The sequence below is a fragment of the Apis dorsata genome, unplaced genomic scaffold (genome assembly GCF_000469605.1).
Source record: "Apis dorsata unplaced genomic scaffold, Apis dorsata 1.3 scaffold_634, whole genome shotgun sequence".
NCBI classification, from domain to species: domain Eukaryota; kingdom Metazoa; phylum Arthropoda; class Insecta; order Hymenoptera; family Apidae; genus Apis; species Apis dorsata.
In genome coordinates this window covers 30,746-43,884 of record NW_006263828.1, presented here as the reverse complement: position 1 = coordinate 43,884, position 13,139 = coordinate 30,746, and the positions used below count along the sequence as shown (strand labels likewise).

General features: G+C 27.0%; 2 protein-coding genes across 4 annotated transcripts in view; one reads left to right on the top strand and one right to left on the bottom strand.

The window, feature by feature from the left end:
• LOC102677720 (PTB domain-containing engulfment adapter protein 1-like) overlaps nucleotides 1-7,507 on the bottom strand; it is a 15,472-nt gene extending 7,965 nt beyond the window's left edge. Inside the window, exon 1 of one of the 2 annotated variants that reach the window (XM_006621722.2) lies at nucleotides 7,371-7,507. The gene's annotated coding sequence lies outside the window, so the exon portion shown is untranslated. Of the gene's footprint in view, nucleotides 1-1,342; nucleotides 1,583-7,370 lie in introns of those variants that run through there. The other variant, XM_006621721.2, reaches the window with a different exon arrangement.
• Nucleotides 7,508-7,885: 378 nt separating this feature from the next.
• LOC102678043 lies at nucleotides 7,886-11,891 on the top strand. 2 transcript variants are annotated; one of them, XM_006621724.2, is made up of 11 exons: nucleotides 7,887-8,097; nucleotides 8,510-8,572; nucleotides 8,924-9,052; nucleotides 9,130-9,264; nucleotides 9,322-9,479; nucleotides 9,759-9,824; nucleotides 10,110-10,260; nucleotides 10,333-10,536; nucleotides 10,632-11,259; nucleotides 11,336-11,612; nucleotides 11,699-11,891. In XM_006621724.2, the coding sequence occupies exons 1-11, from the start codon at nucleotides 8,023-8,025 to the stop codon at nucleotides 11,832-11,834; spliced, it is 2,022 nt and encodes a 673-aa protein (XP_006621787.1). In that variant the 5' UTR covers nucleotides 7,887-8,022; the 3' UTR covers nucleotides 11,835-11,891. The 2 variants fall into 2 exon arrangements, with proteins under 2 accessions (XP_006621788.1, XP_006621787.1); XM_006621725.2 differs by lacking the exon at nucleotides 9,759-9,824 and having other exon boundaries at nucleotides 7,886-8,097.
• The last annotated feature ends 1,248 nt before the right edge of the window (nucleotides 11,892-13,139 follow it).

The following is a 13,139-nucleotide window of genomic DNA, read 5'->3' as shown; positions in this document are numbered from 1 at the left end:
TTTTTTTTTTTTTTTTTTTGCTTTCTAATAGCAACGTGGAAATTCATTGTCCCAATTAAATCCGTTTCTCACATTTTGATTGAAAAGATATGTCTGTTCTCATGAACAGCAATTGTTAAGTAACATAATTATTACAACAAGTCGATGATTCTTTAATAATTAAAAATGTTTCAATTATAGCCCTTTTCTTTTCCTTGCTCTATATGGCTATTTAAACATTAGTCATATTCTTCTCAGTTATCATTACTGTGGTCACCATGCGAGTATTGTATTACGACTTCCTAGTCATGTAGGACGTTTAAAAAAGCGAAGATAGAAATTTAATGTTCTTTCAATAACTGCAAATCATTGCATAATGATCATTATTATTATATTTCTAAGCATGAAAAAAATCTAGTTCATCATATGAGCATGTTTCTAAACGATGTCACAGAAATTCTTTATGACGAAATATTGCGTCATTTAATAGTTATTTAATTGCATTGATAAAAAATTAAATAAAAGCGCCGATCAACTTATTATCATTCGATTCAATTCTATAAGACGCAATGTGCTCTTTTAAGCGTCGACCTCTGACATTATTTTTTCACATCGAAACCTCTTGGCACCGATATGAGTCTAATCTACATATGCAAGAATAATCTCTATGATTTTTAGATCTATTTATTATCAATTAAAGCTATCAATAGTTTTTATATTTTCCAATATTTTAATTTAAAATCATAATTTAAAAATTCTGAATATTTATACAACTACACAAAGACATGAAATATACGACGCATTTTATTTTTAGAATTATTTAAATATGTGATGATGTTTATACTTAAAACTGTACCAAAAATGACAAAATCTGATAAATTCCTAAAAAAACGCAAAATCATGACGAACTATTTTCATGCAAAAAAATAAATAGCACAACGCTAATAGAAAGTAGAACGTGTAAAAGAACCGAGGATTTCACTTACAAAGAACATAACGTAATCTTGCTCTGTATACCTTTCGAATAATCATAATGTTGGTCAATGAAAAGTGAAACTGTAAACGTGCCTCGTTTTTTTTTCTTCTTTCTCTGTATGAGAAGCATTGCTTCCAATGATCCGATCCGTTTCGATTCAGATGCATTAAGTTGCAAGGACAACTGCGATCTCAACGATTAGAAACGGATCACGCACAAACGACGACTTTCGAATCAAGAATCTGCACGAGCAAATTTGCGCATTCAATTTGTTTGAACTAGTTGCAGCTAAACAAATAGGGATAGCAAACGATTTATGAAATTCCATTTATGGGATATAACAAAAAAAAAAAAAAAATGCAATTACGATGGAATTTTAAAACTTACCCTAACGTTCTGTTTATCACGTATATCCAGAAAAATTAGACGGATTGCACGCAACACATGCCCACGATTGAGATCGATTCGCAAATGAGTAACAGGGAACAGCGATGAGTCCACGAGCAAAAGGGAGATATTAAAGAGAAAAGGAAGAAATAAAAACACTGAAAAAACGCGAACCGCTCAACGGCTCATGGTGGACTGCTCGGCGCGCACGTTGATTAACCGAATGAAACCGAATGAAGTCGAGCAGCAAGCTTGGAAGCAGCGAATGCTATTGGAGGGGACCGAGTGCAAACGATCTCAACCGACTCGACTGGCGGAACCAGTCGTGGGAGTCGAATCGGTGTTGGTAGATTATTCGGTAGAATGAGAAGGCTTGATAGGTGGTGGTACCAGCCACGGTCGAGACCATGGTCCTCTATCCTCATCTACTTTCGTTCGAGTTTCCGACTGATTGCCATTAAAGATTCTATGATAACGTTTATCTTCTATCGTTTACAGTTTTATCTATTCATTCTTCATAATCGTAAAAGCTATTGTTACTGCTGCTGAAATATTGATGTTAATCGTTAGAGTTGATAAAGAATTTCATCTTCTTTAGAGAATGAAATTATAAAAATTTGTTAAACATTTGTTAAGAAGATAAAAAGAAATAACAAAAAAATTTTAAATAAAAACGGAATAAAAACAGAAGCGAGATCAGCGATTGCAGACGTTTCAATAGAATGAGAAGGGATAAGAGGATGGCGGTACCAGCCACGATCGAGACTCGAGACCAAAGCCGTCTATCCTCTTTTACTGTGGAACATTGAGGGCGAAAGATGTATTCTTGTGACGAGATCCATTTATATCCCTCTAGCCTACGTAATTTTTCTGTAATCAATCCTGTAACCGCAATTAATTTAATTTTCACAAGATCGAACGTAATACAATATCACAAATCGAAGGACATCGATGCATTCTTATATTCCATTAGAGAGTTTTTATTCGGTGAATAGACACGAAGATTGTTCATTTCCGAGATTTTATGAAATTAAGAGAAATTTAGGACGAGACTTTACAACAGGATGCTATGTATGTGTGCGTATGTAACACGTATCACGTTAAACTGCGATATATGGACTCGTCTTACCTTCTTTGTATCTAAAAAAAAAAACTGCGGACGTAATTGTTTGTGCGTGAGAAAATAATTCCAAATTACAAAATCATCGAATGAAAATAGCTTGAAGAGTTTAACAGGAATAAATATTTTCCATGCGAACAGTCCAGAAATGGATCTCACAATAAAGAATGTTTAGTCGATTTTCCTTTGCGAAATTCTTACATATAATCATACCGATCATACTTCCTTCTTAGAATTTCCACTTTTAATCGTCAAAATTAAAAGTATCTCTGGAATCACACAAATAAAAATTAAGAAGTAAAAAATTAAAAGATAGATAAAGATTTTTCATTTTAAAATCGATAATTAAATTGAGTGATTCAATACTAAATTAATTTCTTGGAATTTCCAAAGAATAGACGTAGTATCATACTTTGACGGAAAAAATAACATGATAAAATATTGTTAAAAGAAAAAATCCGCTTATTGTTGTGCGAATTGTTAATGTTTTTCCTCATGCATAGGAATTGGATGAATATCATCATGAAACTGATGTGAATGTGGACACAAAAGAAGTCAACAGGTTTTAGCTATGATTCAGCATCAGTAAAAGAACCGGTTTTTTTCGCATATATCTGTTCATTCATTATACAATCAAATAGGAAAAAGATGATTGCACAATTTTTGTTTTGATCATCTGCCATCCTCGAATGTTATTTTTAGGTTGCATTCTTTTCTTCAATGCGTATAATGAATCTATTGCATCTACGATTCAATATATATAAGTACATGTGAATATAGATAAAGCAATTTTTGATAATCTTTTTGGAACTTTCTCGAGTTCCGGTTTCACTACTGGCCACATCAGACAATACTACGATTGCTAGTGAACTCGTCTTGGACGATGGATACGCGCGAAAGCAGGGAAAGTATATCTCAATTCACTATGCTTGACATACATATTAATGACGATGCATTCTTTAAATATCATTGATATCGTGCTCGAGAAACTCAAAAATGAGATACAATAAACAGGTTTGCAAATTAGATGAAAAGAACATCTAGAACTGTAAAAGAAAAAATTCATTCTTAAAAAATAGAAAGAAATTTTGAAAGAATAAATTTAAATATAATTTAAATTTAAATACACTAATTGTATATAATAATAATAATAATAATAATAATAATACAATATTTTTTTACGATATTGAATAAATTCTTTCTATAATGTACGCCTACTTGATAAACATTATAGAAGACAATTATTATACATATCATAATATATTTTGATATGTATGAAACACGAATCTAAATGATAATTAATAATTAATAATAATAATCATTATCTATACGCTAAAAATATATTTAAATACTATACTTAGTTTTCTTTTTTACTTATAATATTATCTATAAATTTGTTAAAAAAATAAAAATCATTTGAAATTTATTGAATATTCAATCCGTTTAATTTAAATGGCTATTTTATAGACCCGCAATTCTCTTCCTTCACGGAAGAGAGAAGAATGAAATTGATAGATTCATGACATATAATTTCTGCGTCAACGATATATACTCGAAGGTTATTTAGAAAAGAGACATGTATTTCTATAAAAACAGTTCTTTATATGTATATATATAAACAAATTTCAAATTTAATGTTATTATTTAATATTATAAAATATGGAAAAAGAAATTTAAATCTTAAAAACTGCATTACTTTGTTTTTATTTTTATATATAATTAAAAAATTTTTAATTTTGATAAAATCAAATAACTGTTGTTGATTGTAATTAAAAATTGTAATAGAGTTGTATACAATTATAAATCTATGTATACTATTTGTAAAAAAGTTGAGAGAGTAATTGATATGTCAGTAGTTAAATTGTAAATGCGATTTCGGTGTTTGTAACGAACGACATTCTGATTCTAGATACCAGCACATTTTATTCCGAATGATAGCTTTTTTCACGTATATTTTGTTTCCACTTACAAATATCTTCGCAAGAATGTGATCATGAAAAATTACATTCTTTCCATATACATTCGATTAATTTCTTTGACTAAGCTCTTGATTGCTAATAATCATTTTGTTTATTACTTTTACATTTATACAACGTAATTCATAAACAATAACCATCTTTAAAATTTGGAAAAAACTTCATATATAAAATATTAAAAAAAAATAATTTCACAAAACATTTTTTATAATACTAATTAATAATGTAGTATTAGTCACGTATTGCATCCAGAATCACTTCCGTGGTATCGTTATACAAGACACGTATCTTAAGTTGCAATATTCAAGTGTGCATAATTATTCAGCGACAAGTTGCGTTTCATAAAACGCGATGTAATTAGAAAATTATGCATATTAAAATAAAACTTAAGAATCTTTGAATGAATAATTATTAATGAATTTTTTATCAATCATTATTCACATTTTATGAAAAAATTTTTTGAAAAGTAGCATCATCTTCCTTTGGATAAAAATATCAAGTATATGCCTATGTGCTGAAAAATTATTGAAATATTATTGGAGCATCTTTTATATAGAAATAATGCGCAATTATTTGTACATAAGCATGCATGTCAACATGACTCGTGGTTATAAGAGAGACAAGACGAAAACGACAATGCTTTTCTTTCTCTGTGACTTTCTCACAGTGTCGTAGCTAGTTTATATTGTCGAGGGTTATTAAAATTTTTCAACTACATAATTATCTTGTCTTTGTTTTCTTCCAATATTTGTTTTATAAAATTATTATAAGATTTATCTTTTATTCTTCTCACAATGAAATTATCAATTTTATTGAAAATAAATTAAAATATAAAGAATAAAGAATTACACTTTTACAAGTGCAAAATTCGAAGGATTTTTACTATGTTCTTTCTTAAGAATAAAATATAAATCTGATATAAAACTTTCTTTTAGAACTTTCTAAAAAATTCATTTATAAAAAAAAAGAGAAATTTCAAAAAATCTTATTTATTTAAAATAAAATACGTCTACTTTGAACTTTTGTATAATAAATTACTAAAATTGCAATCATTTGCAACTTGTTTCACTTTACATTTATTTATTTTTTTTTTATTTTTTAAATTTTTATTTTTTCATAATTTATTAAAAGTTTTAATTTTTTCAATTGATCAAAAAATAAATATGATTTTATAAAATAGAGTTCGTAATAGAATTACGAAAAATATAATAATAATATAGCTGAAAGTTATCAATATGTATAATTTAATATATATTATAAATTATTATATATAATATATAATATATAATATATAATATATATAATATATAGTATAATATATTTTATAAATTCTTTTATGTAAGTATAACTACATTAATTATATATTTTCAGATTATTGCTGTTGGTCGTTTTTGATTGTTGATTATTATTTATAGTGATAAATTTCAAAATACATAAACATGTATGTATATTTGAAAAAATATATATTTATATCAAATTTAATCGATTCAAAGATTATTGAATAAAAAGGAAACTTGTCTCTTTATAAATGTATCCTGAAACCAAAATATTTACTTTTTAATATATAAATGAAAAAAAAGAATATATAGTGGAATATAGAATAGAATAAATAATAAAATATTAAAAAAATAATAGAAACAGAGATAAAATGAATGAAAAGGAGTATTCCGAGAAGATGACATATTCTCCTGAGGACGACAGGCATTCAGTGAATTATTCTTCGAAATGATGTGCTTCGAATCTTTCCAACTATGCACTGGGTGACTTCTTAAAAACTTTGACTTCTTGCAAACTTCTTTTGTAAATTCTACGTCGAATTCTATATTAAAGATTTAAATTTACTGCAAATAAATTATAAAAAAAACATAAAAGATGAAAATTGGTAATAAGATCAATTGAAAGCATAAGAAACTTGTATCATATTAAGAGCGTAGTGATTTGCACGGGTCAGAAGTGGGCGTTTGTATGATATGAAAAATTATCTGTACTCGGCAACGTGTGTAAATTTATTAAACGATAAGTACGGTAAACAGTTTCTCTTGCTATAAGCAATGGAAGCATTTCATTGAATTAGTTACAACGAAAAGGGAACTTGCACGTACGTACCGTGCATTTGTCGTGACATCAGATACATTTTCGCCGTACGAATACAAAATAAGTTAACTGTGATATGGCTACGGTGAATGTATTATAAAAGGTTTTTATGACGTTTTGTGGTATCCACAGGACACCATTCCCACTGTGTGCCCTTGAATTAATTCACTATATAACATCAGAAATTTGATTTATTCGTTGAGCCGTTTCTGGTGTTTACATTTTTAAATTATCAATATTTCAAAGTTTGTGAAATTATTCGATAATATGACGAATAAAATAAAATTTCAACATTATATCTATGAAACTTATTTTCCTAAATAATTATTATTTGTGCATTTCTAACAATGCAGGATGAGTAATTAAAAGTTCACCAAATAAGATGCGCAAAACAGTAGCACTTAAGACAAAGAAGCGCGAATCGATAGTGTTTGAAATCCTAAACACCGCAAGTCACGTGAAAAACAGAAAGCGCGAAGAGGAAAAATGTTTTCACCAGAAATATGCTATGAAATATGTCATGAAATAATCTATGATCACCTTTCTGTTAAAAGAGCGTTGCATTTACTAGCGTTGTCTAGATCATGAGTAGAAGTTTATGTTTGTCTGTGTTCTTGATCTACCCTACTCTATCTCTTGCCTTTCGCTATTTCATATTTGTTCGTACCGCGTAAAAAATGCCAAAATAGAAAGTTTCATGCGTCTAATTTAAAAACACTTTTATTGTTTTCTCTTTTTCTCTTTCCATAAATACCGGTGTGAGACAATGAAAAAATTAAAAAAAGTTCCATTCTTTTTGGACTATAAGATCATTCTATAATTGAATATTTTCACTCACCGACAGCGATGAATTATTGTACAACTCGGCAATTGACGTTTCTACACTGTCGTCAGCTTTCCCTGGATGTAATCCACCTGTTCCGACAACACAGAACCCACCAATGCGAATAGAAAAAAATCTGTTTCAGAGTCAGGCGGGCCTACCGAGTAGATAGCTCCCTCTACGAAGAAAACAGACATTCGCCGCCATGTCTAATCACTTGAGTAGCCATATTTACTGTTACGTGGCGGCATGTTTCAAACATGCTTAAGTGAATTATTGTAACAATCTAAAAATAAATTATATATAAAATATACTTTTTGTCTTAAAATATAATTCATAGCTATATTTATTCGTATCTTCTTATTATATTTGCCTGTATCAAAGAAAAATCTTAAACAAAATAATTTGCTCGTTATATAAAATTTTAAAAATACTTTTTCTATTATTTATTATATAAAAATATAAAGTGATTAAACTAATAATTTTTAAAAAAATTTTATATTATTTTTATTGCATATTAAAAAAAAATAGTTTATAAATGCCCTTGACCGTTTTAACGTGGACGGAACTGTTAGTTGCTCTAACATTCAACATGGCCACCTGATATGTAGCAGACGATACAGGTGGTATGAAAAATTGTAAATAAAATTCAGTTTTACTTTTAATTATGAGTGGACGTGTGCAGAAAGAAAGTGGCGATGAGTCTGATCGTATTGACGATGCAGTGGATCCTAGAGTGCAGGTAAACCAATATATTCTTGTAAGAATAATTTATAGACTTCTAAACCTAGCTACTTGTGATATTGACATTTCCACGTTGTCTTAAGTAAGTAAAGTAAAACACTTAAATAAATTATCTTATTTTTTATAAAAATTATATCTTACTTATTCAGATGCTTGATATTTGCATTTACTATTAAAAATTTGATATTTTTTTATATATATACATTTTTTTTTTATATTGTAAAATAGTTATATTTTTGTTTAATTTTTGATTATTCATTTTTTATAAAAGATTTTAAATCAATTCTTTTCATTAATTCAAAAATTAATATTATATATTTTTAATATTTTATTATATACAATATTTTTTAATTTGTATTAAAAATTTTATTATATTTACAATACAATTTCATAAAAAAATATTATTTTAGATTGAACTTGAAAGATTAAATACCGCTACTGATGATATTAACAAACTTGAAGTTGATTTGGATGTAAGTATAATTATCAAAGTTTATATATTGTTATAGATTTTATATTTTTTATATAAATAATTTTTTTCATTGTAATGAATTAAAATAACTATCTCTCTCTTTGGAGGATTAAATTAGTAGTAAGTTTTGAAACTGGGTATGATTACATTTCATTGAGGTGATTGCTATAAAGTGTACGAGTAAATGGATAATGGCTTCAAAGATCATCTTATGGTCATTTATAACATGGTCTAAAGAAACACTTTATGATTTGAAATTCTATGTCTATCCAATTTGTTAAAGTGAATAAAAATGTTTAAAAATATGAACTATATTTCAGTGATTGATTATTCAATAGACTTTTATTTTCAGGAAGCAAGAGCAACTTTTAGGGAATTACTTTGTGAATCTACATTAAAAATTGATAACTTAGCTAAGAAACTTGGTACATGTATTGATAAATCTAGGCCATATTATGATGCTAGATTTAAAGCAAAAGAAGTAAGAATTATTTTCAATTAATGTATTTATAATACATCTTATATTTGTTAAATTAATATATTCATATATATTTCAAGGCTTTACATGAAACACAAAAGGCTGCAATTAGATTTGAAAGAGCAAATAGTCAGCATGCAGCAGCAAAAGAAATGGTTTACTTAGCTGAAGAAGGATTAAGAACAGAGGGAAGATGTTTTGATCATGCTTGGCAGGTAATTTTCACATTATATAAAATTCTTATTGGAAATTAATGATGAAATTTTTTGTAGGAAATGTTAAATCACGCAACTGCCAGAGTTAATGAATCTGAGCATGAGCGAGCTTTATCAGAAGCAGAACACAGACACACTACTGCACTATATCATAAAGCAGAACATGAAGTTCAGAGATTACAACGTGAATTAAAACGTGCAATTGCTAAATCTAGGTGTGTAGTTAATGTGTATTTATTAGAACTTAGTAATATTGAATGATTTTTTAGTTTATTTAATAATGCATGGAATGTATTGCATTTATTTGATATAATATATACTTTAATTTTAGAATCTAATTTTAGAATTTTCTTGCTCCATGATTTTAACATTTTTATTTATTTTCTTCCTATATCAATATTAATAATTTATGTTTTTATTCTTATTCTATGTTATGTTAATTTTATATAGATATTAGAATATTTATGTCTTTTGGTTTATATTCATGTTGGCAGTATGGGTGCACGTCGCAGCTTGCTTCTGATAAACAGTATCGCCTACAGGCACAACTTGCTCATGTTGTAAGTAGGATAGAAATTATTTTTTTATTTTTTTATACAATATTTATTTTATGTGTCTGCTATTCATAAATCCCCTTTTGACAATTTATTTTCTAATTTATTATCCCGTTCTTGCACGAATTATATTCTTAAAAATATTTCATAGACAAAATTTTGTTTTATTAATAAAAGCTTTGTATGATATTTATTTTACAGCATTTAATTAAAAATGAATTTAATAAAAATAGCAAGTTTTTTTGAAATGTAATGTAAATTTTATTAATCTTTAAATAATTTATTATATAGGCCATATTACGAAATGAAAGCACATTTTAATCAAATGTTGGAAGAACAAAAATTAAGAGTAAGTGCATTAGAAAGATCAGTTGGTGAAGCTAAAATGACTTATGCAGAAGCACTCAGAAATTTAGAAAAAATCAGCGATGAAATCCACAGGGTATAATTGCTTTTTATTATTTAAAATCAGAATATTCTTAGACTGAAATAAAATATTATTTCTTACTTACAGACTAGAAAATATGATGGAGCGGATGATTTTGATAAATCCTCGAGAGATAACATTGACCAACAATCTTCTTTACAACCCAATACAACAACTTCAACTGATTCTAGTGTTACTGGATCACCCGATAGTACAGATTATACTAGTGATGAATACTTGCGCCTTCCTGATAAGATGAGTCCTAATATGCAATGCCCTGTGCCTACAAGAGTAATTATATTTTATGATATCAATAAAATACATCAAATGATTTTTTTTAAATATATTAATAATTTTTATATATTTTATATATTTTTTATATTCAGATCGATAGAGAGCCTTCTTCTGAGTATTTGGGCCTAAGCAATTTGAATCTTTCATCCACAGAACCTCGAAAATATATAAAGCGAGACCGTCCAAAAAGCATTGCAGCAACTGATACAAAACATATCATAACGCTAAATCAAACAAGTTCTTCAACTTCAAGATTATCAGATTTATCAAATATTCTTTCTCCTATAGAAAAACGAGTAAAAATACAAACACCAGTAGATACAAAAAATACTAATACTACAGTACAAAATGGAGAGGAATGGACAGAAATTAGTTTAAATAATTCTCCAGACGAGATATATTACAATAATGAAGTATATTCCGACGATGAAGATCAAATTCCTTACAAACCATTACCAATGGATTTAAGTCCGGAAAGTAATAATCCACCTAATGGTGCAAATATTGAATCATTCAATGAATTATCTAGTCGAAAAAAATTAGTAACTCAAAAATCATTACCTACTATGCCAAAAGGAAATGAAATTAGTTTAAGCAATGAAAAGAAAATAGAAGTAACAAGAAGTCCATCAATAAAAAATAAAAGTAAACTTGATACTAGTTTAACTAATTGGATAACCAGAAGTTCTGCTGGTAGTGAGGCTAGCGGAGGGAGTTCAGGTAAATATATTCAGTTATACATTTTTTAAAATATAATGTATTGCATATAAATATCATTTTTTTCATATCGTTGTAGCTAATTCGAGTAGAAGACAATCTCTTGATATGTTATGGAGCGCTGGCACGGGAGAAAAAGTAAAAGAATTTCTCAATCATGGAATGATGATATTGAACATATCTAGCCTTACAGATCGACGTTCTAATGAACCAAAGATAGTAGATAGGGATAAGGAAAAATGTGAAAAATCCGAAAAAGTAGAAGGAAAAGGAAAAAAAGTTCCTAGTCCATTGGAAAAAACAATGACTTATCTTAATGCTGATGAAGAAACATCCGATAGTGAAAGTTTAGCAAGGTATATATTTTTTTATAAATATCTTATTATATGAATTACATTATCTCTTCTTCATTAATCCAATTATATAAAAATTTTATAATTAGTGTGGAAATGTTAACGGAGGATCAGATTTCTTCACTTATGATGGAACCTGACATGAATCAAGTATGTCAAGAAATTTTAGGAACACCTTTAGTTGAAGTGTGTCCATTATTGCAACAATTGCAACAACAACAATAGCATTACTTTTCTTGACATTATTGATTTAATCGAGTCGAAATAAAAAAATAATAGAAAATGTTCAGAAACTATAATTAAAAAGACGAATTAAGGGATAGCTTTATTTATTATTAAAATTAGTGCAATTAGTTCCTGCACTTTTATTATATGTATATGATAGAAACAGAAGATTTAATTTTCGAGCATGGATCTTTTTTTCCTATTTTAAAGAATCATCGTAATTTGAATCGCTTCATTAAATTGTTATATATAACAATTGCATGTCATTTGAATAATACATAATTTGTAAATATGATAAACATTCATAAAGATTTTAAAGCATATATTAATATTTAATTTTTATTATTGATGTGATTATTATATTGAATTTATTTATATAATAATATTTAATATGTCTTATCAAAATTTAATCACTAAAAAGACGATATTTAGAGAATTTTTAATAATTATATATTTTTAATAATTATACATAAAAATTATTTTTTTGTTCATTTCGCTCATATAAATATGTTGATGTACCTGTAAAATAATAATAAGAGAAAAAAAAGAGAAATGAAGAAAGTAAAATTTCTCATGAAGTTTTTAGATCAAAGATCCATCGATTAGAAAATCTTTTGTCTCTCTACGTTAAGAGTACAACTGTATAAGCAATTCATTTTTTACATTGCTGAATATGCAAGAGCAAATGTCAGTTGAAAATTAAGATATAATAATTATAATCTCCTTCAAAGTGCTAAGTAGAATTTATTAGGTAAGAGGATATGATTCTAAATAGAAAATTGACAGCTTTGATAAGCATGATATTCCAGATACCTAAGCTTTAATATAATTGTAATAATGTTCATCTACCAAAGCTCAGCAGAACATTTTTAAAGAATTTTTCTTTAATTCTGATAATGAAGTATATAATATTTATTACTATGTACCTTATAGTTAACAAAATATGTAAATCATAATTAATATATTTGAATAATTGGATCATGCATTTAAACAATCTAACTATGAATCAGTTTTAATACCTATTATTTAATTATTAATTAGTAAATATCTAAATATAATTTGTAAATTTATTTTATAAAAATTAAGATTAATTCCAAATTTCTCCTATTATATATACAATTAGATATGCAATTAGAAATTTAATATTTAGAAAAGTTGGATTGTTTAATTGCATTAAAAAGTAGTCTATAAAAAATGCATGCCATTTAAAAAAGAGTAATATATACAAATATGTATATGTATATATATATATATATATATATATATGCAGATATTATTTATTTTTATTGCATAATTTTCTGTAAA

Excerpts from the sequence above, each read along its gene's own strand:
- LOC102678043 (XM_006621724.2), top strand. The coding sequence starts at position 8,023 with ATGAGTGGACGTGTGCAGAAAGAAAGTGGCGATGAGTCTGATCGTATT. Across the intron at positions 9,265-9,321 it reads GTTTTGATCATGCTTGGCAG|GAAATGTTAAATCACGCAAC; the intron begins GTAATTTTCACA and ends AATTTTTTGTAG. Across the intron at positions 9,825-10,109 it reads AGGCACAACTTGCTCATGTT|GCCATATTACGAAATGAAAG; the intron begins GTAAGTAGGATA and ends TTTATTATATAG.